The sequence below is a fragment of the Cuculus canorus genome, chromosome 1 (assembly GCF_017976375.1).
Source record: "Cuculus canorus isolate bCucCan1 chromosome 1, bCucCan1.pri, whole genome shotgun sequence".
NCBI lineage: Eukaryota > Metazoa > Chordata > Aves > Cuculiformes > Cuculidae > Cuculus > Cuculus canorus.
Genome location: NC_071401.1, coordinates 30,648,600 through 30,675,678, shown reverse-complemented (window position 1 = coordinate 30,675,678; position 27,079 = coordinate 30,648,600). Strand labels below are relative to the sequence as shown.

Genomic DNA, 27,079 nt, shown 5'->3' with positions numbered 1-27,079 from the left:
CTTTGATACCAGTTTTTGAACAAGGTGCTTTGTCGGCGTGGAGGTGACCACCTCTTCACCACCAAGTAAGAGCAAGTGGGGTGAGGTGTCTCTCTCGAGATAGCTGGCTTTGGCTCACAGGCTCCTACTGCTCACTGGCGCTGGCAGGCGGGCGCCTGTCGTGCCATGCGTGGCACAAATGGGTCCGAACTAGCTATCTCTTCTGGGTGCTTCACAGAGCTGTGCTGCCTTCTTTACAGAGCTAGTGGGAAGCCAAACTGAGCACGTTGAGAATGGATCGATTGGTAAAGCCTGCTGTATTTATCCAGCTGGATGTGAGCTGGATAACTCAGGACCTTATTTCACTTTACAGTCAGGTTTTTTTCAGAGCAGGAAGATTTCTTGTCAGCTTGTCCCACCTATCTAGTATCACAACAGGTCCATGCAGGAAACATGCCATCTGGTTCCCACTGCAATCCTATCATGGGAGCAATTCCCACCCAGGCCAAGATGATTTTCACCAGATCTTCACTGACATATCAGAACTTTTCCTGAAGGTTCCCATTTTTTTTTCTGAGAATGTTTTGCATCCAGTGACTGCTTTCGAGAGCTGCCAAGAGACTACTGAGATTGCTTGTGTCTCTGCTGGGCTTTGTGTCTGATCAGTGAAGAACTTGGCCATGTGGGATTTTAGTACACTAAAATGCCCTAAGTGCTTAACAGAGAGGAACAACAGCATCTATTTTATTTTTTTTTTTGTATGCTCAAAAGCAAAATGCTGTATCTCCTACAATAACAAATCTGCAACTTGAGAGGACCTGAACTGATAAATTCAGGTCTAGCCCTAGACACCAGTGGAGCAGTCAGTGAACACCCCTCTCTGTGACTGTGGGACCTCACCAGGCAGTGCTGTTGACACTGAAACTGTGTTGTGACTTTCAATAACCTTTTTCCTGCTAATTTTTTTCTTAATAATTAAAATGACACATGAAAGTGCAAGGAGACAGTCACTTAAAAGAGGTTGAGCACAGAAGCATGCACTTAGGAATATGGCTATTTCTTTTACCCATTTTGACAGCCAGATCCTTTCAGATCATAACAGGACTGCAGGATTTTTAAATAACTTGTGTCAGCAGAGGACCGCGATGCTGAGAGAGATGAGCCCACACACAAGCAGTTCGTACCCTGGGAGCACCTGCCCTGGCTGGCAGTGCTTGCTGGGCTGAGCACAGCCTTGTGGCAAAACCCTCCTGGAGGTGGAGCCCTGCTAGAAATAGCCTCACCCTGCCCAAGTGCATCCTGGAAATACAAGTGTGGAAAATACGTCTTTTTGGGGGGGAGGGATGCTGCCCTGAAGACAGATTTACCCCATCAATGGACCTCCTGGGGGCCTGCAGTTCAGGAAAGGTTCTCCCTCCAACCCCTCCAAGTTCCTCGCAGGAATGCCAGCACAGCCAAAGGTAAGCTGTCTTCAATTAGTTTCATTTCTGAGCTTGTGCTAGGCTAGTGGAATGGCACCACAAATCAGGTGCACCAGGACTTCCAGCAAAACAGGAGTCACTTAGTTAAAGTTGGTCATTCACTACTGTGATAAAGTAATTAAAGCCTCCCAGTCTCTTTCTCCCCCTGCTGCTCCTTCTCTACATACAAACATCAGGGCTCTGGCATAGACAGAGCTGTTGACACTTTGTCAGTGAAATTCAGAACCGTGAGAGTAAGAGAAATGGGTTTTGGGACTATAAATAGTTTTGCATTAAGGCAAATGTATTCTCCTGCCTAAAATAGACTCACCTTGCAAACAGCTTAAGGACACTTTCAACGCTAGATGAATGCCTTCAGACTTCCCCTCAGGAGACACAAACAGCATTTTACCCCCAAATAAGTGAACAAGAGCAGCAGCTGGAGATCTCTGCACTGCCGCCCCCTCCTCTTCCCACTCTCCACAGCTGAGCAGCAGCCGGCTGTGCTTAGCCTGGGTGATGGTGGTGACCACCCAGCTTCCTTCCACCAGAAAGGCAGATTAATTCATCCAACTAACTTTTCCAGACATCTGCAACACATGCACTCATTACATGGGTGAAAGGGGTAAGGAAACTTTGGGGAAGGGGAGCAACAACTTCCCACAATTTCTTGAAGCGGCAGATTGCTTCTCCTTTGCTCCAAAGGGAATCATGCAGCCAGACAGTGCAAACATCCTCTCTGCCAGGGCTGCAATGTGTTAACAGCACTCTCCTCTTGCTGCCAGAGCATCATTTCATTCCCTGCGGAAAAACACCAGCGGCAGAGCAGGGGGGAGAGGACAAGAAAATGCCAGAAGAGAAAAATTATTTTTAACTCACCTTTAGGCTGTGTGTTGGGTTGACAACGCAGACAAGTTGCCCGGCAGCTGAAAAAACCCTCTTTGCCTTGTAGTGCTGAAACCGCAGGTGAATGAGATCTAACACAGCCCCAAAGCACTGGGTGAAGAAAAGCATCACAACTTTTGGCGTTGCTGCTGCTGGTGGTGGGCAGGGGAAGCAGTGAGAGAGCCCCTGAGTCCTTGAGCCCGGGGAGGGAGTGCAGTCAGTGAGAGCTACGCTCCGGCACAGCTTAGCATGCCTTCATATTCATCATCAAAATAAGACGGGAAGAGGCTTGCAGCAGCGGGGCGGCCAATGGAAAGGACAGAAATGTTATCCTTGAGGTCCGGAGACAGCCAATAACAAATGCCTCCCCTCCAGAAACTCCCTGATGAATTGAGCCTGGTGGAGAATGTATTATTGAACATTACCATACATCAGCACATTGCATTTATCTTGTGATTACAGCCAGTCATACATAAAGCTGTGGAGATACGCAGGCAAAATTGATTGCTTAATGTCTCCATTTATTAATTGCCTTAATTTAACAAAAGAGCGCTCAGATACCAAAGCTAAATATAAGGTGCAGGGAAGAAGCCCACTAGTGAAACAGTTTGAAAGCAGCAAAAATAGGTTATGTAGGTTATGTTTTACTGAGGGAGAAAAATAAAATATGCAAAGAAAGTTACAATTCCTTGCAGGGGTTAAGCAGAATTAGAGCTCGCTATATAAATAGTCACATCTGTGCATTTGCAGGCTTTGATTTGGATTTTCTCTGAAGTTTTCAAAATTGTATATTGTGCTACTTCACAAGGGTCCAAAAACACAAATAACATTTCCCACCACCTCTAAAAATAGGAGAAGTCAGGTCTCAGGTCTGGTGTAACTTGGAACAACTCGATTTAAAGTCAGTGATGTTTTTCTGATCTACACTGGCTGCTGGATCAGGTCCGTTGCACAGAAAACGTGGTAATTGCTGGATGCTGGAACCATGAGAGCATAAAAAGGCACAGAGCATGCTTCTAAAAATAATGAAATACATGATGCATGAGAGCACACACAGAGAGAGAAACTTGCACAGAGGGAAAAGTGGTTTCTAAATCAACAGAATAATTAAAGTTACAGAAGGTTTTTGCTTGACATTCATCTGCATATCGGTGGACAGGAAATTACTAATTATCTATTAGATCGTCCTAGGCATTAAAAAGGAATTAGGGAAGTGCAAGGAAAACAACATGCTTTTGCATATGATTACCAGTGTGTATCTGTGTTGATAGAAAGGGATCCTTTTCAAGCCATTGAGTCTCATTAAACTTGAGTCCACATAACTGGGTTTTCTAAGAGATGACTGCACCAAAGCAGCCAAGGGAATCAGAAAGCGCATTCATTTCATGGGACAATCCTGTGTGATATGTTGCTCTGCTTGTTAATAATTCAAAGAGGGTTAATTTAATTAGCTCTCTGCCAGAACTTCCTATCAGGGTGCTATTTAGGCTTGCTAGCTAAGTACTCAAATGGCTTATTTAGCCTTGATAATCCTTTTTCCTTTCAAAGCAGAACAGAGAGAAGTAGCTTTTCTTTCCTCTTTCTGCTTCTTTTTAAACATAAGCCCCACGCTGGGGTTGAGGCTGCTTCTCCGGACAGAGCAGCCCCCATACGGCGTGGGCTTCAGACTGGGACAGGATTGTCACAACTGCCTCTTCCTAAATCAATACTGCAATACTGGCTCTGCCAGACTGCAGAGAACCTGTGAATAAAAAGAAAAAAAACCCCACAACTGAAATAAACCAAATAAAACAAAACCAAACAAACCAGAAAAGGAGGCCTTAGTAGATAAATAAGCAGGAAATTGTGAATACTGGAACAGCTGACAACACATCACCGCTCCCCAAAAATATTAAAAATGAAAGGAGTATGTATCTCTCAGTTCTTAACATTTGCTTGTAAATAAGAACAGGAGATAATTTTTGCACCACTGAGAGACACTTCGAGAATATTTTCAGAGAGATTTAAGGACAAGTGAGTGAATTGATTTGCTTAAATGTATCCTTTTCTCCGTTCCCAAAGTAACTGTGAGCATCCAGCTTTTTATTTATTTATTTCTTCCTGATTTGTAGTTGGTATCTGCACAAACACTTTCTACCAGCAAATTTCAGTCTGCAAGTTAACACTACAAGTATTCTGCCATCAAAGCCTTAAATGAGCAAAAGGTCCTTGCTATTTATGTTGGTTATTGCCATCTAAATCCCCTAGGATTATTTGTTTGACTGATTGACTCGAGGGCACAATCACATCCGTGGGCAGCAAAGACGGTACCCCTTACTCCTGATGTCCAGCCTTCCTTGAGGCTCTGGCAGGGTCACAGTCCAGCCACCCTGCGATCCTGCTGCCTTCCTAGGGGGACAGGAGAGATGTCCCTGATCCCACAGGCACACATCTTCAACATAAATACACATCCTGGCAACTGGGATGGTATACAAAAGAGGTTGTCATTCTTGCAAAGAAAAGACCACCTTCAAGGGTGGGCAAGAGATGTTTGCAATGCCCAAATCCCCATATACATCTGTGCTCATCTCGCTCTCTACACATTACCTTCTGAGGAGGATCTCCCTGCCAGCAATATTTGTGGAAAAAGATGAAAACAAGTGCTCAGTGTATCTGAAGACAGCTCCTGCTCAATGCACGAGTAACTCATGCTGAATGAGCATGCTCAATTCATGGCAACACTTTTGGAAAATATTTTATTGCCCATATTGTTCATTTCCTGAGACTCATATGCAGCACTCGCTGCATTTCAACACACGAGTCAACAATGGCTTGACAAGGGACCTTGTGTTTACTGAGTGTGGCAGCTGACCATGCACTCACTTGAGCAAAAGCTCAGTAGTGTGGTCTGGAGTGCAGGTGTGGATCCAGGTCTTTCATCTCCTTTCATCTGTAGGGGCTCTTGATCAATGTAACACCGTTAATTTGAGCTTGTGGTGATCTCGTCCAGTCTTAAGAATGCAAGGTCTGCTGCCTTACCTGTCCTCAAACCTAGGAACAGGTCCTTCATGGCATTATTTAGCTGTATGGATGCAGCCAGAGAAATGAGGAATAAATTCACTTGCAAGGGGCACTTGATGAATCCCATTTAACTGTTGACTGCAAATTTCTGGAGACTAGATATTATTTTCAAGATAGTGAATTCTGTAACATGCAAGTATGATGTGGCAAAAGTCCATAGGCTAAATCTTCAAAAGGATCCCTATTTTGCCAAATTAGCAGCTCTAGTGGCAACACCATAATATGCATGGGGTTATAATGCTCTAATAGCTCAGCAGCTGGCGTGGCTGCATCAGGTTAGCATGACAATAGGATCTGTTAGACACAAAAACTTGCCACATCTGCACTAGATTCCCAGTTTTCCCTCTTTGCTTTCAGTCTGAGCTGCTGAGGTGAAAGGGAAATGCTCAAGGGAAACCATGCGTGTCCAGGCACCTTGCAACTTGGCAGGGAGGCAGTGTGAGAGATGCATTACTCAGTCCAACCCAATGTTAAATTGTAGGGCTTGGGTTTCAACCAGATTTTTTTATCTTTCTGACTGGGCACTTTTGTAGGTGACCTTCCTACAGGCTGCTCTCTCTCCTTCCCTGCCCCAGCAGAGACCACAGTGAATCCAAGACCCTTCTCATCCCTACTTGTATCAGCCTGGGTGAGCGCCTTTTGCTAATATCCACAGGATGACTCTCATGCAGAAGGCACCAAGATGCCCTCCATTACCAACAGCCACAGGGGAAATCTAACTCACCCTGAATGACACCAGCACTAGTCTTTATGCCAAGGATGGAAGAGGAATATGCTGTTCAAGGCATCATTGGTACCCACTGAGGCAGCTTATTAGCCTGACTGTTGACTATTGATAGGATTTCTGACAGAGCTGGATGACATGGAACATACTCTGGCTCTGCTACTTATATTTCCTGGGGGAAGGAGCCATGCCAAGCTAACTTGCAGCTACCCTCTAGCAGGGACAGCCCACACAGGCACCTTGGGGCAGGGAAGGACCCCATTTACACCCTCAGCCTTGCCTTCTAGGGATGTTAGCTGGCTGTTTAAATGGATCACTGCCCCCATCTGGCCAAGGTTCAGGTCCATTTTCTGCCTGGCCAAGGGCTGGAGGAGCAGGATCCAGACCAAGTGGGCACCTTTCCCACGAGTGTCTACATCTGAATGTGTCAGCCTAGCTCCCTTTATAGTCGTGGGGAAAATGTGACACACTGAGGATGCATTTCCCACACCAGGCTGGGATGTCAGGCAGTATTCTGCATCCTTTTGATGCAAAATTAATGTATGAAGCTTCATCTGCTCTCCTGGGTCTCATGGCATGTTTTGAGTACAGATGTTTGCGTTGTTTGTCATAATTTTCCTCTGTTGTCCACCAGACCTTTTAAGCAAGAATATAAGAAATATCTCACTACTTCAGTGAAATGGTTCCTCCAGCCCAGCACCCTTGTCCCCAGCAGCAACTACAGCCTGTGGCATTTCCAGATGTCCTATAGGCAAGGACCACCACCTGCTGTCCATTCTCCTGTTATTTCCTCAGCGCCTACAACCATTGTACTGGGGCATTGGAGGGCAGATGCCCAGGGAAGCAGAGCCAGTAGTATTTAAAACTGAGAGGAGAGCTGTAGCCCTGCAGCCTGCCCCCTGTAAGCACATGTCACTTCCTACCAACTGCTTTGTGCTTTTTTTGGAGCCCATTCTTTCAAAAAAGCCTGGGTTTGATGTTTCCTGTGAAGGAGACCTGTGGCATCTCCTGGAAGGTTCTTCCAGAATTTATTTATCTTTGCAAATACCATCTTTTATCATGATTCCAGTCTGAATTATTTTCCTGCATAAGCTTCTGTTCGCTTTCCCTTCCTGAGGAAACCTCTGCCATCACAGACCACCTCCACACAAAGACATTTTTTGTCTAAAATCTCCTTCAGTGAACCTAATAGACAGATAGAGTTTCCCTTGCAAAGCACCCTTCTTGAAGATCAGGTCACTCTTGCATCTTCTCTATGCATTTTCTCTATCTCCTCCTCATCCCTTCTTGAGCCTTATCTGCTCCTCACTGCTGATGAGTACAGAAGAAAAATGACCCATTTGGCTCACAAGCTTGTGATACACTGTTTATGGGCACAACACATCCAACCCTTCAGCAAAGCCAAGTGGGAGCCAGAGCTGCCTGTGGAGAGGGAGTAGAACTGCAAACCTCCTTGGAAAATGCATGGAGGCATTCCCTCCTCTAGTCTTCTCTGGTGTCTACAGTAACGAGAGGTGAGGGCATCAGTAAATCTTTTTTCTTCTTTTACAAAATGATCTATTTTTCCAAAAGCAAAGTGCTATCAAAAGTTGTTGGTTTATCAAAGTACTTTATTTGTGGTGAATTATTTTGCCAAATATATTTAAAAAATCCGTTTTTGGCTCCATGGAAAGACACAAGCACTATCTGCACTGGAATTATACTGATGCTTTAAGCAGAAATTGATCTTAAACATCCTGACAATTTTAATTTTCTCAAAAGGACAGCTTTTATTGGGCAAGAATCATCAAAACTAGTCTTTAAAACAGTTAAATAACATGCCAATTAAGATATCAGTGATAAATGCCACAGATAATCTTGCAAAACTAGGGAAAAAACTGAATTTGGTCAACTGGAACCAATTTCACAATTCTAAGGTTCTTCCTGACATTTCCTCAGCTTTGTCTTCCTCCCCCCTCTGGGCAGCTCACATTCAGCTGAGTGGTCATTGGCCTCAGAGTTACTTTGCAATGCTGCACATCCAATACAACCAATGGAACAACCGGGATACATGCAGGCACCATTTGCACAGTTGGACTATGCTTCCCCCACCTCTCACAGGGCAGAAGTAATTTCTGCACCCTGTGGCCACCTGCAGAGCATCATCAATACTGGGCTTTTCCTGCTAATTTCCCTTGAGCAAAAACTTACATTTCCTTCAGGTATTGAAGGACACTAACATGACAAAAGGTGGTTTTCTTTTGTTCCTTTCAAAGCCATTTTTCCTACATTATTATTAGCAGTACCTGCCTTTTCTAGTTGCTGGGTTAAGAGGGGAATTCTTCATTTCTCCTTGGGGAACATTTGCTGCCTAGGGAAAAAGGTTGCTACCTCCACCTTCTTAATTTTGTCCCTTCACATTGTGGCCTTGGGTATGTTTTCCCTTCCTCTGCTTGTGTATTAACAGAGATTTTATGGCAATATCTCATATTCCTTCTCTCTGTAAATGTTATACCCACGAGAGCACCTCCTTTAAATCTCACCAGCAAGGCAGCAGCTCAATAAAGACACTTTACATTTTCATGCTGTTATTAGATAAAGTAACTGCCATCATTTCCCAGTCATAGTGGCTGCCTGGTGCCCACATTACCATAAGGACATACTGGTTTCAATTGCCAGCCTAATGCAGTGCCCAGCAGAGTCCTGTTGCCCCAGGCCATGCTGGCACGAGGGAATAGATGGACCATAGCTGTCTTGGTTGCCTTGTGTCAGAGAGAAAAAGCACCAGGAGCCAGTAGCGATGGATGGAGGAGGCTTCTTTTCCTGAAAACAGACTGGGCAGCAGCATGTTCAGAGGCAACCTCTAATTCTGATCAGAATTTGAGGGCCAGAGACTTTCTCATTTGCTGGAGACCCTGCCTGAGAGATTGTCTCTGGTCATGCTCTGCAGGCTGGTGTTTTGCTCCCAGGGCTGCACTCAGCTGGGGGAAGTGGCAGTCAGCAACACAGACTGGCTGCAGCACCAGTTTCGTCCTTTAATCTCTCCAGCATTCTCTCAGCTTCAGTGCTGGTTTGTAATCAGGATGCTGAGGGCCTCCCTTGGAGCCTACCAGAATCACAACTGGCTTTGTCTCAGTCCAACTGCCTTAAAACAGATACAGACCATGCAGGGGACAGGCAGGTAGCAGGAATGAGGCAGGCTTGCTGCCCTCACATCGAAGTGTGATGTCCTCGACAGTGGGTGCCATGGCTGCTTCAGTGAGGACCTGTTTCTTCATAGAATCATAGAATAGTTTGGGTTGGAAGGGACCTTAAAGATCATCCAGTTCCAACCTCCCTGCCATCGGCAGAGACACCTCCCACAAGACCAGGCTGCCCAAGGACCCATCCAACCTGGACTTAAACACCTCCAGGGATTGGGCATCCACAACTTCCCTGGGCAACCTGTGCCAGTGCCTCACCACCCTCACAGTGAAGAAATCCCTTCTTATGTCTAGTCTAAATCTGCCCCTCTCCAGTTTATACCCATTGCCCCTAGTCCTATCACTACAAGTCTTTTTGAACAGTCTCTCCCAAGCTTACTTGTAGGCTCCCTTCAGGTACCTGAAGGTTGCTATAAGGTCTTCTCGGAGCCTTCTCTTCTCCAGGCTGGACAACCCCAACTCTCTCAGCCTGTCCTCATACAGTAGGTGCTCCAGCCTTCTGATCATCTTTATAGCCCTCCTCTTGATCCGTTCCACCAGCTCCATATCCTCTTTATGTTGAGAATTCCAGAACTGGACTCAGTAATCCAGATGAGTTCTCACAAGAAAGGAATAGAGGGGCACAATCACCTCCCTTGACCTGCTGGCCACGCTTCTTTTGATACAGCCCAGGATACAGTTGGCCTTGTGGGCTGCGAGTGCACATTGCCAGCTCGTGTCAACAGCTTCTTTTTACTGACAGTACTTGTCCAGAACTGCATGGGAGGCCAACCCTGCCTGTGACTGAAGAGAGTAGTCTCTTCAAGGGGTCCTGCCTGCTCTAGGGGTACATGCATAGCCCACGTTCCTCCCCCTGGCTACAGCATCCCCCTGGCCCGACTCTAGCAAAGGCCCCAGAGCCCAGGTGACCCAGCATTAGTCTGGGCACACACCAGTGCAGGCACCTCTGTGTCCTCTCTTGTACCCATGCTGCTTTGGTCAGTAGAGCTCCCCATTGCCAGCAAAGACCCCTCGCCAACACCAACAAGGGCTGGAGGTGGTTGGACAAGCATCCTGAAGTCGAGTGATGACCCTGGCCAGGCAGGACATGTAACCTTTACAAAACTGTATTTACTCAATTGAAAAATGTGCCTGACTATGCCAGAATTGCTGAGGTATTGCTGTGAAGCTCAATTAGCTAATGGCACATACTTTTGGAGGCAGACGTGGATGGGAAGCAGTACTCTGTGCCAAGTGCTGTTAAGATGATTACCACATCCCAGAGTATCACAGGGGGCATCCATCCCTCATGAACTGCACCCGGTAACATCTTGCCTGGACCATGTCCTTTCATACCTATACATGCACCAAAGGCACCCTGGCAGCCAGTGGCATTTTTTTTCAGCCCACTTATAGCTAAGGTTGAGCATATTTAGGTTAGAGAGGGCATGAGGACTCATCTGCCCAGAAAGTGTGCACAAAAAAAAAGGATGCTGAGCAAGAAGGACTTCATCTGGAGCATTAAATACTCTTCTCATGTCCACATGTGATACTCTTATGACATTGGTGGCATTTGTAGACAGCTGCCCGATGGCAGAATTCCTGCCTTGGCCATTTTGTTTCACCTTCAGGATCTTCTCAGAAACTAAAAACAGAGGTGGCTCGTCCTCCCTGAAATGGATCTTAGGGTGCCCTTCATCCTCCAATACCCTTGCAATTATGCTGATGTCAGCAAAGACAAAGCAGACCGATGCCTGCTGTCACCAGCCGGCCAGCACAGCCATCCAGCTCCCTCCAGGCTACGTCCTGCAATGACCATGCCTTTCTCTGCATCTGGACTAGTGTCTTGTGAGCCAGAATCAGGAATGATATCCAGGACACGCATCACATCTATCTTACTTTGACTAATAAGGCAAACACCAAGGTGAGAAACACTGGGAAGGGCTGTCAGAGTGTAACCTCTTTTTACCTCCTCCATGCATTTGCTTCACTGGTGGAAAAATGAGGGAAGCAGAACATGTGCCTATAAGCTATCCTCCTTGAGTGGTAAAAGGAAATGTATTTGGAGTTGTTAACCTTGGTAATAAACCCTGAATTCACTATTTCCTTGGAGCAAGACAGCACAACTCCCCTTAACACTGGTGCACATTTCACCCCACTAGATCCCTCTGGGCAGGTGGTTTCTCACCAGTGTAGGTTTTCAATAGTGTTCAAAATAAATTTAAAATATGTAGCACTAGAAATGACAACAACTAAGTAAGTACTTGCAGCCACATCACACTCTCAGTTTCCCTGGAGAGAGCAGGTTTAATACTGACAGTGTTGCCTTTGTTTAGGGGCACAGCCACAGGACAGACCTTATTGCTTTTCTTCCTGCCTTTGTAAATTTAACTAAATTAATTTGATTTATATAGCAAATAAACAGCCACTTCTGTCCTCTGCTCTCAGACAAAATTGTCAAATGGACTCTTCCTGCAGCCACCTCTCCACCAATAATAGCAACATCTTTTAGTTGAAAATAAACATTTAAAGGGGCAACTGTTCTTATTGCCTAATGTCTTAATTCTGGGTCTCTTTTCTGGACAATAACTAATGTTTTTCATAACGAGATCGATTATCATCTCTGGGGATATAACTGTCTTTTTCCTGAAATGCTTTTCATGCTGGAGGATGCATGTTGAAACTGAGAGCAATATTGTTGGCGAAAATCCCAGCTGACACTCCATGTTTCTGACTGTGATACAGCCAACTCCCGAGAGGTGAGTAGAGCCTGACCTCAGAGCAGCCAGCAGAGATCAAGGCTGCAAGCTCCCAGCCTGGGATTTAGCTCTTCTACTCTATGCTGAAGAGAAAACTCCCAGAGCCTGCTCTCCAAAAATATATTTCAAGCAAAGTGACTGTTTTGAGTTAAAAGTCTTGATGTGAAAACATCCCTCTGCTGGCAATAATAGCTGAGTTCCCAGTGTGATTTGTGTGTAATAGCACTGAGACTAAAACTGCATGCGTTGCTAATCACGGCACATCAAAGAGTCAGGCAGTAATTTCAGGCTTGATTTCTTTGGGGGGGGGGGGCTCAGAGTTTCAATTTCTCTTTGGCATTTTTTACCAAAAAACATCTGAGCCTTCAGTAAAACTGAGCATCCAGGAAGCTCAAGACAAAAAAAAAGCGGATTATCAAGACCAACCTGACTATATCTTGACTCATTACCTGAAAATAAACAGCTCCTGTGGATCTTTTGCTAGCAATTAGCTGGCGGGCAGGAAATCACTCTTCTCGGAGCCCTTCCACCACTGCCACCAACCCACCCAGCTATCACCCTCAATCAAAGAAAGCCCCATGGAGCAGATGATCCCTGACCCGCAGGCTCGAGGCCATCGTGCTCTGGCTTGGAGGGTCTCGAGAGGCTTCCTTCCAGAACACACACTGGTTTACATTTTAAATAGCAATTTATAAAACCACGATAGAGCCAACACTGAAAAACCAACTTGTTTGAAAGCAATCCCTGTTACACAGCATGACAATGGCATGCCTTGGGGTTTGCCTTTTTTTTTTTTAATGTAAAGATATCAAATGCTCAGCTGACACTCCTGGTGTTATTTCACCTCTCTGTATGAAGCAAGCCCATCAGAGACACTTTTCCTAATTACTCAGCAATCCCACGGAGATTCATTTATCTCCAGGGTTAAAATATGCCAGGCATGTAAATTGCAAACCAGATGATTGTATTAGAAGTTTGCCAGAAAAGACTATCAGTATTTTATGTGTGTAACATCCCTGTTTGGATGATTTGGAAAGGTGGCTGTGATATGTTCCATTTAATTATTTCTTTTTATGGTTTTGTAAACGTGCTCTCTACAATCTACAAGCAGTGTACATCTCGATTATATATGTCATGTTTGTTTTTAACTAAAAGCAAATCAATAAAGAGACTCCGCTTTTTATTTAATGTTGCTATTGGATGGCTGCTCACAATAAAACACTCACAAATATTAGTTGAATCATAAAAATCCAAACAGGCTACTTAGCAAAGCATAAAAGATAGATGCTAGCTTTTGTTTTGGAATTAGGTTATAAACCATCCCTGTGCATCTGAAATGCAAAGCAGCAGAGCTGGAGGAACAAGCATGAAGCGGTACCTTTGCCCCTCCACCTGCCAGCACGGTGACTCTGTGAATCAAAGCAGCTGTCCTGCCTCAGAGAACACCTACCACCCTCCCTGGCCCCACAGCCCATCACAAGAAAGGTGGACCTGTGACAAATTGCAGTCCCAAAGCTGAGATCAGGAATTTTCTTGCATTTTTTTTTTTTTGATCCAAATATCACTCAGCCCCTGATCTGGTGTGCAGGCCGAGGGTTGACACCTCATCCTTGTTTCTGCCATGCCTGCTGGGTGTGAGGTGATCCAAAGCACAAGCATAAGGAGGAAAAAATCATGATGAAGGACCTTACCCCTCTAGTGTTCTTGGGTGACAAATCCATTTCCCTTCAGAAAAAAGAAACCCAGCATATTTTTATTTCTCCAAAACACCACTGACGGAGGCTTGGATGCTCCATGTTTCCTTTTGCTCCCTGGCTGAGTTGGAGCCTCTCAGTAGGAGAACAGAGGTGTGGGCTTGAGGACAGCAGCAGCCAAGATACAGCGGGACTGGTCTCAGAGAGGGCCTGGGCATCCCGCTGTTGGCGAATCTGGACACTCCAGTGTGCGAGTGCCCACGGCACCCAGATCTCAACTGTAGGGCACTTGTAGCCCACATGGGTGTCCTCAAACCCTTTGAGAAGACCAACCTTTCCCAACAAATGTCTTTTCCTAATGTAGTTTTTGCTTTCACAGCCCCATTTGTCTCCTTCTGCCAGCCTTGGAGTGGTGTTTTCCTGCCTCTCATGGCAAGGTTTGAAGTTGCCACATCCGTGGATGAGGTGGACTTCCCTACCTCGAAGGTCAGGGCAAGGAGTGTGATGGAGGAGGAAAACTGCAGCCAGATGGATTGACACTTAGCAGTTTCTGCTAATATTACTGTTTATCATCATGTGAAACTGAGCAAAGAAGAGGATTTGAATAGCTTTTGCTTTTTGTATATCTGCCTTTTCCACCGCTCGCAGATCTCTCCAATTAATTTTTCCTGGAGAAGAGAAAGGCCTTCTAGGTCGTTTTCCAAGGCTTTGTAATTAATGTAGGCGGAGCCCTGAGGGGCGTTCGATTTGTGTTTGAGTGTCAGTCTCATTTACAGTTAATTTGGGACTGATCCACTCCACTTTGTTTTGCTGGACTGTAGCACAGAGTCAGATCTGTTTATGAGATGCACTTTATTACCAGCACAGGTACCCTCAGGGCACTACATCAATTTACAAGTACTTAGTTGCTGCTTTCTCTTAACCCTCTGACTGCCAGCATATTTGCATTTTGTAGGTTAAATCAACAGTATTTGGTGGCTGAGTGGGACAAATAGCAGCTTCTTTAGCTAGTGGATCCTGACTAACAAGGTAGGAATAAGACATCCACCCATATCCCAGTAATGCCATCATTGCACCACGACCCCTGGGATCTTTATGTGACTGTGCAGAGGACAATAAGGGCATGGTGGTAGTTTGTAGTGAGTATGAGAACCTCACTCTGCTGGCGGACATGGGAATTTAATGATCCATAGGTGCCTGCACAAAAAGTCTGTGCAGTGCTTGGAAGAGAGCTTGGAAGAAAGCCCACGTGTCCCAAATTTCAGAGCTCCCCTCTCTGGCTCCAGCCTTCACCTGCTTCCTAGAGTCAGAAGTCAATGGGGAATCATTTGGGTGGTTTCACCCCAACTCCAGAGAACCACAAAAGCCCTCTGGTCTTTGGGATGTTCAAAATGATGTTCTGGGGCCCTCTGTGGGGCCTAAGCTGGGGAACACTGCCCCTTCAACTGTAGCACTGTCCCCATTGATGGCAGAGAGGGAGAGGGGCATTCAGAGGGAAGGAAGCAAAATAAATAGAAATGAAACAGTGCAGAAAAGGAGCTCAGGCTCAGGTATGAGCGGATCTGCTAGAGAGGAGAAGGAAATTGTCCCTCATATTTGCCAATGAAAAACAGATTTTTCTGCCCAATAAACATTTTCAAGAACATGCTTCTTTCAAATTTTTCTGTGATTTGAAAAGTTTTCATTGCCAAGAATCTCCTAAATATTTCATTTTTCCAGCTCTGTATTTCTCATGAAGAAACTTGGAAAAACATCAGCACAGACAACAAAAGTCCCTAATTCCATGTGAAAAAAATATGCCATCATCGCTGGCTGCAGTCTAGAAACAGCCCTGCAGAGAAGACACAGGAACAATTTCTCATCTTATTTCATCACTTCACTGGCAAGAGAAACCTTCCCTTTGGTTAAGGCTGCAGAACAAGCTTCCTCCTACATCCTTGTGAGAAGGGGTAATGACTACACCATGTAGCACGGAGCAGAGGCAACGACTTAGTGTCCCATGTCAAGGTCAATCTTCTTCTTGACTCCTAAAGGAAAATAAGGTGAGATAATAGAAATGAACCACCACTGTACCAGCTTTTGGGTCATTTTTCTGCTCTGATCACACTTTGATGAAAGCTGGGGGAGCAAGATCCCAGAAGAGAGGGTCAGTAAAACAGGGATCTGTAGGAAATGATAACAGAGAGCACGTCAAGAGGGTTTAAATGCACGGCTTACATCGTATGGAGGAGTAAATGCAGTTAACACAAAACATTTCAAAGCCAATGGTAAATGACAACTATGTTCCTTTGCTCCTTATTAGTAAATCGTGTTGGATTAATCTGACATTAAGTGGTATTTCTGCCTCTCTCCTGTCACACCAATGCATCATTCCTGTGAAGCATTGACTGTAATGTGTTTCACATGAGCTTCAAGCAGCAATGTGAGATCAGTCTCTGTTTGCAGAGGCTAGATTTCTCTACCTTCCTGCTCTCATAGATTGTGTTTCTAGATATTACATGGAAAGAAAAGAAGTTTGTGAAGCTGGGGTACTGACTGTTTAGATTCAGCTTGGCTGATTATGTTCTTCCTCATCAAGATCTGTCTATCTTGGAGAAATGTTGTCCTTGTAAAAACTGCAGGGTATCATCACCAGGCAAAAGGGTGATATTTGACCTTAGAGAAGACAGTAACGAAGAGATGTATTTCCAGGATATATTTACTCAGATGTTCTTGGATAATATTGGAAATAAGGAATGATGGTCCTCAGCTACAGACAGACCCTTTAAGAAAGTCCGCTTTGTAGTGACCACCCTGAAAAGTGAAAAGAATAGTCCTGAGAGCTCATGATGCTGTCTTGCTTCTTGCTCCTGTAGCAGTGACTCTAAGACTGTAATGAAAAGCCATGGATAGTCTGCAAGATTTTCCACTTATCTCTCAGGTCATTTGGACAACCTAATTATTCTTTTCTGGACTGCAGAGTTCAACTGAAGGAAAAAAAAAAAAGTAAGTTAAAATAGCAGCAGTTCCTGGAAATTATCTTGAGCTTTCCGGTATGATCCTAGTAACATATATTGGGAAGCAGAACTTGGCATTGATTGAATATATAGATTGGTGATGTCTCAACTCCTGTTTTAATCTTTCCATTACCTGTGGTACTTTTTTACAGGGAGAGCCTTAATATTTAGAAAAAAAAAAAAATTCTACCAGCCTTCTAATAGCTGTGAAGCTGCAGCATCTTAATGGAAGGTAAATTGCTGGTGCTTTCACAGCCAGAGCCTCTCCCTGGTCTGATGGAGAGGTTAACAATTAAGCACTTCCTATGCCTGAACACCATTTTCCAGGTGACTGAGAATTTGGCAGAATATTTCATGACATATTCAATAGCAGCACAAGATTCTCTACATTTGCTGAGGGGTAGTTACTGTATGCCAAAGGGGACTAAATTTTTAGCGGTGGGGAAATCCCATGTGGGGAGAGCATATGGCAGGGGAATGGCTTGTGGGAACACGTGCATTGGCACTCTGACCCGAGTCCTGGTGATGGCCGACTCTCAACTGCCACATGGGGATGGTCTTGACCACCAGGGTATTTTGGGTGATCTGTCCCCACTTTCCTCCCCTGAAGCAAATGAGCAATTTCTCTTGAGCGCTGAAATCAGATTTCAGCCAAGGTGTCTAGGTGGAGAAGGCAATTGCTTTAATCCATTAAGCTACTTTAGGATAGCTTTATCTGAAACTCGCAGACAGGAAATGTCGCTAGGAACTTGATGGACTTAACTACTTAGTGCAATCAGCATTCCCAGGTGCAAATTGGGGTTTTTTGTTTACCTTGCTGAAAAGGGAAATGGCCAAAAAAAAAAAAAAATACTCTGTTACAACCTTCGATGCACCATTTTTGAACCAAATCCTCATCAGACAATCTGTGCCATCCAAAAAGCATCTAAGAAGAGGATGGGGACAGGGCTGGCATGGGGCATTTGATCTGAAAATGGTTTCAAGCTGGAAAGCAAATCTGTTTTTAAAAGTGAAGCAAATCCAGCACAAACGCTAAGCAGCGTGGAGCTGGTTGAATCAGTTGAACTGCCAGCAGGCACTTGGTGTGACATCTTGATTTTCCTGCCTCTCCCTGTTATTTGGTAAAACACTGAGGCTGCCCACATCTCGGTGCTGAATCCAGCTGTCACAAATCCATAATTTAAGGTATACACAGGCATCACAACATCTGGATTACTGCGAGAGGTGTGATTCATAATGAAGGTCGCTTTTGGCATCGGGCATTTAAAGCAGAAATTACTGTGCTTAGATTTTTGACAAGGGGGACCTCCATTGACAAGGGGGAATGCTAAAACTCACTTCCAGCTCTGTCTGTGGGTGAGCAGTGAACTACAGTCCAGGCTCAGATGAACCCCCTCTGTCCTGTGTCCTTGTACTGCTTGAGCCCCAACTTTCCACATCAAAGGAGGAGACCCCACGGAGGGACTGAGGACAATTTGGGAAATGATGGAGCTGGCACTGACCGTGGGGGCAGCTCCCCAGGCTCTCAGGTAAAACTGCTGCAGCAGTAGGACCCTGTCGTAGCCTTGGGATGCCTCAGCCCCCCTTGGGGCTCCTTCTCAAAGGCATCTTGAAACCCTAACCTGGTGTCCCAAAGCTCTCCTGTCCCAAAGCCCTCATGTCCCACCCCCACCACATCAGCCACCTTGTCACAAAACCTAAAATGCTTCATTATCCTTCACAAGGTTATTAAAAGCAATGAAATGGGGGACTATGGGAGGTGAAGGCTACTTCCAGTATCACTAAATCAGGGAGGGGTGTAACAGCTGAACAACTTGCCCTCTTACAAGGCTTTGAAGGTCAAAGGCAGAGGCACTGGGAAAATTTATTGTTATATTGGCCTTTATAATCCACTCAGGCATTCTCTTCCAAAAGGAGTCCCTTCTACGTTTTGCTCTGACACTCTGACCAGGTGCCAAGGTGCTTAGTTTGCCTCCTTCATTCCCTGGATCAGGAGATGATTGACCCCCGGTAGCTTCACCCTGCCCATGTTTTACTGGGAGACAGGGTTCTTCTCCTATGTCCACCAAGTCCATCTCAAAAAAGTAGTCATTACCCAGAGTTTCCTTTCACCCATCCCTCCTAACTTCTTTTTCATGACACGCTCGATCCTGGGGTGGGGGGGTCTCGTTATTTTTCCCCCTCTTGTTCCTCTTCCCCTGCAAGTTGCCAGTTTCTGGATTTTCTCACCTCAGGGTCAGTGCTTTGTCTTTTCCCTAGGTGACAGTCAACAGCTTGGGATCTAGCAGGCTGGCAAAAGAGACCAGCAGTGCCCTGGGGGAGAGATCACAGACGCTTGCAGAACCGTTTCCTCATTTATAAAGCCCTGAGTCCAGCTCCAGGCCTGAGAGCAGGACAGCATTCCCTGTGTTTCTCTCATCACCCATAATAAAGGCCTCCAACTGTCTCCTAACCCCATGGCTCTTATAATTGTCACCTCAAAAGTGAGATGTACTATGATTTAGAGGGGGTTTATTCCAGAAACCAGCCTCTGTTCCCCAGACCCAGGGCGCTGCTGCCTGATGGTTAATGGTATTAATTGTGCAGATGAGAACCAGGAGTAAATTGAAGACCCCCTTGAAAACAGGGAAAACAGATGTTCAGAAGGCTCACACTCCTCATTGTTAACTTCAGAATGCAAATGCCTGCTAATTCCTCATTTTATTGCCCAGCCTCATGCTCAGTGTCAGAGAGAACAATCCTGCTGGGATGCTCCATATAGCAGCAATGAAGGTCACAGCAAAGGTGGAAATGTCCCCAAACAGGAGAGAGGAAAGGGAGTTATGGGGCTGTTGTTGCAGTCAGTTGGCTGAGGCTGGAAACAAAAGGTTCTCCTGAGTGACCGTGAGAGAAAATGAGGTCATGGGGTCTGACAACAAAGAGGGGACGAGGGAGCCCTGTCCTAGGCACAGGACTACTGTAGCTGAAGATTATCATTAGCTCGCTTCCTGGCTACTTTTTATGTCCAGATATTTCCCAGTAAAAATCCAGTATATTTTTTTGCTTGGGATGAAACTTGCAAAAGTCAGTTCCCAGAGTCCCACATGACTTTGTTGGGAACTGGGTCTGCCCTGGAAAGCAAACAATTTTTTGCTGCGCAGAGAGATTTTCACTACTTGATGAACAGAGATGTAACATTATCTGGTCTGTCATTTTTTCATTCTTTCCCTTTTTTTATTCAGGTATTTATTCCTACTCTTACACTATGCAGTTCCATTTCAGCTTTCCTTCCCTCTCTTCTCAAGCACTGTCACTGTTCAGCACCAGCTGACTGTGCTGAGGACCACAGATGTGGTGGTGAGTCGGGAGGGACACGGGTCTTGCAGTCTCTGACCACGTACTCAGAACTTTGCACTGAAGCTCACATCTCCTCAAGGTCTAGCTCCTTCTGTGCAGAAAGGGTCCTGCAAGGAGAACATTCATAAGGAGATCTGACTGAGGACAACACATAAACAAGTTAGTGGTGTCTAGGAGGTTCCTGCAGTTACTGCAGCAGCTCCGCTGGCATCTGCTGTGGCAAGAGACCTGGTATTGCTCATGGAAGAAGGTGTAAAGGAAAGAAAGAGCCTAGAAAGCACAGGACGTGTAATGGGTCCTTCAACACACCGCAAGCAGGAGTGGTTTACTGGACCTTGATGCACAGCAGGGACCACTGCCAACAGTATTAAAGCTGGATTTACAATGCAAGGCTTAACTAGTGAGTTGAAGTTCCATGCAAATGGATTTCTATGAATGCATGTATGGAAAAACATCAGCATGGATGAATGGAGCAGCACTGAGGCAGGCAGATGCATCCAGCATGAACAATTTGCTGTGTTAGTTGGGAGATCAGTGGAAACTCTTCTCATGTTCTCATAATGTCTAAAGTTCTGCTTAATAAGGGGAAAAAAACATAATTGTTTATTCTACCCCTTAACTGTGCGTGTGATGTATAGGTCAGATATGTCCTTGAAGACAGCATGATCTCAGTGGTATTCCTCGGTGATCTGAGTAACAAAAGGGCACCTAAAAGTTTTCCACTTAACAGGTCTCTGTATATCATCATACACACTTGTCCCTATTTGAAATGTGACAGGTTAATAATCATGAAGCAACTGGAAATAATTATTGAGAAGGTGGCTGACTAGAGCAATATTAATTACCTGTAACAAATACATCATGTCAGTATGCTGTTGTACATGTAAGATTAGCTTCAGTTAGTACATCAAGAGGTCATCAGGCAACGAGGGTGGGAAAACAACATCTCTGATTTGTGGACATACGTTGTAGACAGTCAGGAGTGAGGTATTCCAGCTTTCATCCTGATGTTTATAAAAGCACAGGAGCATGTTATTCTAGTCAATCACTCCTCATTTATGAATTCCAACTTGTACTTGCCAAACACAAATCACATGCACATGGGCAAAGACTATTTTTCATTAGCAGCTAAGACCCATTCCCAAAAAGGCCACAGGAACAAAAGGACTCAGCAGCTGTGCCTACAACCAGCCTAAAATCTTGGCTGGGAACAAACCTCCATTATCCTTGAGGAATAAAAAATGCACAGTAATCAGGCAAGGGAGATGTCCAAAGCACAGTTAATTTTGGTGAGGCATATTGATCATTTTGCAGTAGTAATGAAGTGGGGCAACACACAGAGTTCTCCAGGGGTATGCTAATGAAGAAGGTTTTGCCTCGGTGCTTCAATGTGATGCATTAGAGACAACATGGACACCACAGAGAAAACAGCCAACAGACCACTAAGTGATGATCTGCACTGTGACCACATCCCCTAAGTGCAAGACTCTCATCAATATCCAAGTGTGCATAGCAAAAAAACATAAAACAAACCTGTAAGATGTCAAAGGCCAGTCACAGAGAAGTCAGGCAAACAAGGACTTCACCTCATTTAGACATGCCTGGGTTTTTGGTGAGAGGGAGCAGATGCAGTATTTTAAGCCTGGAGCCAGCAAGAATTCAGACAAAATAAACCCCTAGCATAAAAATATAGGTATCTATGAATGCATTTTTGTCATATTGTTACTTTAATGTCACAAATGTTCTGCCTAGTCTTGTTGAGATCATTTCATACAAAATAAATGTAATCACACATTGAAGATAATGTTCGGATCATGGGATGCAGGCGCACACAGAATCAAAACCTCCAAACTGGGTGTAAGGATGGAAGTTGGTGTCATGAAGGACAAGGACAGCAATCGGTGTGAAAGTGATGGTAGCGATAGGCCACTATCCCTACTGAATTACTAACAGCAGGCATTCAAGGGTGAACTATCCTCTTCCAAGCTTTCCTTTTATGGAATCTTTCTCTTATCCCAAAAGATCTAACATGTATGTTAAAAGGACCTTGAAGACAGCAGGTAACTGCAGGCAATTATAATGCCTTTCCAAACAAAGGTTAAGCATTAAGTATAAGCACCTTGCTTCACAGCTGAGACCTGAGCACATACTACTGAAAATGCCATGAAGCACAAGGGCAATCTGGTCACTGCCTTTTACTGTTGCATCAGATGGTATCAAGTAGATTTATTCAACTCATTGATATGAAAAGATTTTTTATCTTGTTTGTCTTTTTAGGATAAGCAGATGACAGCAGAGCTTGCTTCAGATTCTGCTTTCCTGATCAGAGTAACCTGCTTACTACGGATAAGTGTGACAAGTTTAATTTATGCCTCAACAGAAGAGTGATGAAACCCGCTGAATCTAAATAAGATTTTTTACATAACTTTCTTACCAGCAGAGGAAAGAGCATGGCAATTCATACGCACACAGAGCAACTGAAACTTATGATATTATTAATGACAATGTTTGTTTGGCTTTGCTATTTTTAATACCTAAATATCTTCTTTGTTGGATGGCTAACTTTAATGTGATATTGGTCTCAAATTTCCCCCTAAGGAAACTTCCGATCTATATTAACAACCCAATTCAACACAGAGGCCCATTTAACATTCTTATTAGCTCAGTACAAAGATTAATTAAGCAATAATCTCTTCCAAACAGCTCCTCATCAGTGGTTAATAACATGTTTGTAAGTTAAATTCCTAAGGCTAGATCTGTGATGGAGAAGGTTCTAGTGAGCTGGTTAACTGTTTTAGCAATTCTTAAAGGTTTTATGGCTGATATAAATCGTACTTCACAATTTGTAACAGGAGCAGTGTTCATAAAGAGTTATCGGCAAAAAAGCAGATTTAACCATGTAGATAGAAGGCCAGACTTTTAACCAGCAGGAGTCCACAATTCAATTAGAAAGAAGGCTGTGATGAAGATAACTGAATCTCTACTATGATCTTTATGATATTCTTTAAATTGTATTTTTAAATGCACCCAAGACTTCTGTTGGCTTTTTTAATGTTTTTATTTTCAACAGCTTTCTATTGCCATCTAACAACCCTTCTACAATTTCCTTTCCAGCAAGCCCTCATGGATCTGCCAGCCCACAAGCAGCAGCACATTCCAGCAGTGGAGGAACAGAGTGGGCCGGAGGCAACAGCTGAAAAATAATTAAGATTTGTCTGTATATTGCCCTGCTCACCACTTTTGACCATCCAGGTCAAAAGCTGCATAACATTTAATTCTTTTAAAGCTGGAAAGAAACTTTCCCAGCTTTTGATCAGTGGTGCGTGATGAATCGCAAAGCTACCCATGTCTTGCAGAGTGGAAAGGAAAAACACCTGACAGTTCAATTTAATTTAGGGTTACACTGATTTCTCCTCCAACCCTTTATGGGACAGTGTCAGCACTTATCAGATTAAAGTATGTTAATATGTATCCAGATTAAATATTTCTTTTGGAGCTGCAGCCCTTGTGCTTTTACACCCTGCTTATAAACAATGACTTCATGTAAATCCTTCTGAAGGTGCTGCAAATTCTTATTTCAAAGAGTCAGGATACCTCTGCTCAGGGACTCTGCCTGAAATGTGATCAGCCCCAGGGCAGTGGGCAATACATTGGTACTCCTCATTGGATCCGTCCCCTCTTCTGCACGGCTGGAGGCAGCACGCTGAGCCCATGGACCCCTCCAGGACATCAAGACCACCATAGAGCCACCCAGCTCAGGAAATTCTCCTGCATGATGGCAGAACTCTGCTGCCTGTGTTAATGCAAGCCTAAGGCAGATGACTGCCCCCACTATGCTCTATCCTGTGGTCAAACTGGACAAACTACTGCCTGGAAATCATAGCAATAACGTTTATATGTATTCTAGTAACAATTGGGGATAAAAACTGGGGAAACTCTTGGTCTTTATTTAATATTCCTTCTTCAATACACAAGTCATTACAACAGTGATCAGGTACCTTTAGGACAACACAAAACATACCTAAAGAAAAAAAAACTCTAACAAAATACCTGATAAATCATCCTCTGCTGTTCTTGAATGAAGAGCTGAAAATCAATTTCTACGGTTCAGAAGCAAGCAGGGAAGGAAAACATCTTTCCAGATATTGGATTTATCACTTTGGTAGTATATCAATTTAATCATGTCATTCTCTTCACAGTTCACATTGGTTTATACAGGTGAAAATTAGAGTTGAATCTCCCATACATAAATGTGATCCTTCCTTTCTATCCAGATAGGCATGGCTGAGCCAGGGCTGGAACTGATATATGCCTGTCGCCAGAAAAAAGAAGTCTAACTCTGAAATCCTCTATCCAGTTGCCTTATTTATTAACTACCCAGTACGTTGTATTATAGGCTACATCAATTTAATGCAAAATCAGTTGTTTCATGTTCCTATGTTATTTGAGCAGTATTAAACTGCTTTTCCTGAAATAGTGCCGAAATGGGACGCTAGTTTGAGGGTTTCCTTATGAACGACCCTTGTGATTCTGCAGCACTCCTATGATGGCAGCTCCATGTAGATGGCGATGCCATTGGTCTTGTGTTCCAGGAAAACAGTCTTCTACAACCATCCAAACCTGTCCGTTGAGGGGAATAGTTATGTTTTTCCCAGGCTGGGAAATGCTTTAGTAGTGGCGTTTATCAGTCTTCTGTTTTAAGCTTCAGATCTGTGAAGAAGCTTCTGTGTGGGTCAGAGCAAGCCATGATTTACTCTAAGCTGTCATCAGACAGCACTACCCATTCTTTATGTTTAGCTATGAATGTGGCATTAACTAGATCACACAATAGGACAGAATCATGCATCACACATTGGATGCATTTTAGAGTCCGCTGATGAATAGGTGCGGCCGTCTTTATAATTTGTGCACCAAGAAAGAATAGCAATAAAAATGGAAATTAAAGGGATGAATACAGCAAATAGATTATGCTATCATTCCTGAGCAGAGTGGAGAAGTCACTGTTGCCCATTTATGTTTTGACAGTTCATGCATCAGATGAGATTTGCAAAGAGGGGTACCACTGCTTGGGGAAAGTGAAGAGCAGAATAGTCGCTGTTAAGTGTGAATTTAACAGCGCATTTATTATTTGGGCAACTTGCTTTTTGATAAGCTAGCAAGAAAGCTTTCTGCACAAAGAAAAAAAATTAAATTCAGATAGTGTAGGGAAAATGTCACAGTCAGTCATGTTATCAGTCATGTTATCTGTCAGTTTATCTCTCTCTTACAGTGGTCCAAACCAGAAACCTCAAAGGAAAATTCAAGAGCCATCAAATAGTGTCTTCTAATTTTAACCAGAGTTAGACAAAGGTTGGCATAGCTTTCTCAGTAGGTCCTATTGTCTCCAAGAGTTGAGCACTTTAAGCCCATACATATGACATCCTGTAAGATTTGAACATGCCCCGGGCAGTTCCGGAGCACAGGAACAGGATTCTTGAAGTCTGAACAACTGTGTAACTGAATCTGGCCCATCGCAATTCTCCCCATGCAAGTCCCCTGTGTGATCTGGCAGCTGGGTCAGGGGCTCTCCCCATGCCATTTCAGGAGCATGGACAGCTTGCTCACACAGAAACAAACTACTGGGTACCAGCCATTCAAAATGCCCCAAAGCCTTCTGTATCACGTATACATTCATACAATACAGGCTGTCACACACACAGTCTCAGTTTACCTCCCAGAACCAACTTCATATACCCGCAACATGATCAGTCCTTTTGGAAATCTTGCTCAGTTTTACCTTCTGCAATGCCCTATGGCACAAACTAAGCCTGATTAGGCACTGTGAGGAAAACAAGAACTTATGGTTTATTACTTAACTCCCTTTAATTTTATTGAATATAGCTCTATTGTAAGAAGTAGGGAAAAAGCATCTTCTGTCCTCCTTTGCCTGGATGAGCGTTTCTTACATTTTAATCCTATCTATTGTAACTCCTTTCCTTTCTAAGGATATGGTCCTCAGAATTTGAATAACTTTGATACAAGATCTTTTGTGCTTTTCCTGAGCTCTCAGCTGTTTTGCAGTAAGCTTACTTGTACTTGGAGTGTACTCACAGCACAATATCTGCCTTTGCATATATCACCTTTTCTGTGTATCCTCCTATTTTTGGCATTATGCATGTCTCCGTACATCAGATTTAAGCTTTCCATGAACTTCTGGCACCGATAGTGATAACTTATGGCACTATAAGGTATAGAAGTTGATTACATTTTCCACTTCAGCAATGTGTCAATTTGGATGTCTTGAGCCTGACTGGCAGAAGGACTTGAAATGAGCTAAATGGAAGTGCCACATGGCAGCAAATGCATCTCCTTGGGTATTTCTCCAGTTTTAACTGTGATTTGCAAATTTTTCCATCTCTGTTCTCAGTGAACTCCTTCCCAAATCACAAATGCACAGAGGTCACCCACTGTGAGCAGTTTGTGATGAGATGCCATCATCTAATCCTCTGTTTTACCTCCTGTTTCCCAGTTAATTTTTAATTCATGTTATTTTTTCATCCTTCACTTGCTACAGCTTATTTTTTTCTAGTAACCTCATGCAAGACATTTCAAAAGACCTGGGAAACCTCTTGCTAACACATTTTCTGTGAGCATGCAAGACACAGACATAGTCAAGATGTCTAAGATAGAGGCAGTTGCAGGTTTCATGCTGATATAAAGCACATTTGCAACTCAGAGAGAGGATAAATTGTACATGCACCTATTCAGGGCCTTAGGGGGTTTCCAGTATCCAATTTTAAGGCACACATGGGCAGCATAGGCTCATCTGTTCTTATTCTGACCTGCAGATTTTTTCTCCTCATTTCTCACTTGCCCAGTTTTTCAGGAGACAGCAGTCACTCCCATGCCTCTCTCCCAACTTCAGGACCCTCTGTGTGGGTAGGTTGAATTCAACTTCCACAAGCACAGAGGAGCAGACTGTGAGAGACCAGGTGAAAATCTGCAAGTATTATAGAGAGCAGTAAAACCACCCCTCTCTCTGCTGG

At 44.1% G+C, this 27,079-nt stretch overlaps 1 protein-coding gene and 1 long non-coding RNA gene across 2 annotated transcripts in view; one reads left to right on the top strand and one right to left on the bottom strand.

Annotated features, from left to right (window-relative positions):
- SIAH3 (siah E3 ubiquitin protein ligase family member 3) overlaps nt 1-2,664 on the bottom strand; it is a 46,525-nt gene extending 43,861 nt beyond the window's left edge. Inside the window, exon 1 of the mRNA XM_009557762.2 lies at nt 2,319-2,664. Coding sequence (XP_009556057.1) covers nt 2,319-2,453 — 135 coding nt within the window. The 5' untranslated portion in view covers nt 2,454-2,664. The remainder of the gene's footprint in view (nt 1-2,318) is intronic.
- Nucleotides 1,186-26,078, top strand: LOC128850953 (uncharacterized). The gene is made up of 3 exons (XR_008448220.1): nt 1,186-1,439; nt 15,442-15,764; nt 23,169-26,078. It is a non-coding gene; the product is annotated as an uncharacterized LOC128850953 (long non-coding RNA).
- Nucleotides 26,079-27,079: the final 1,001 nt, after the last annotated feature.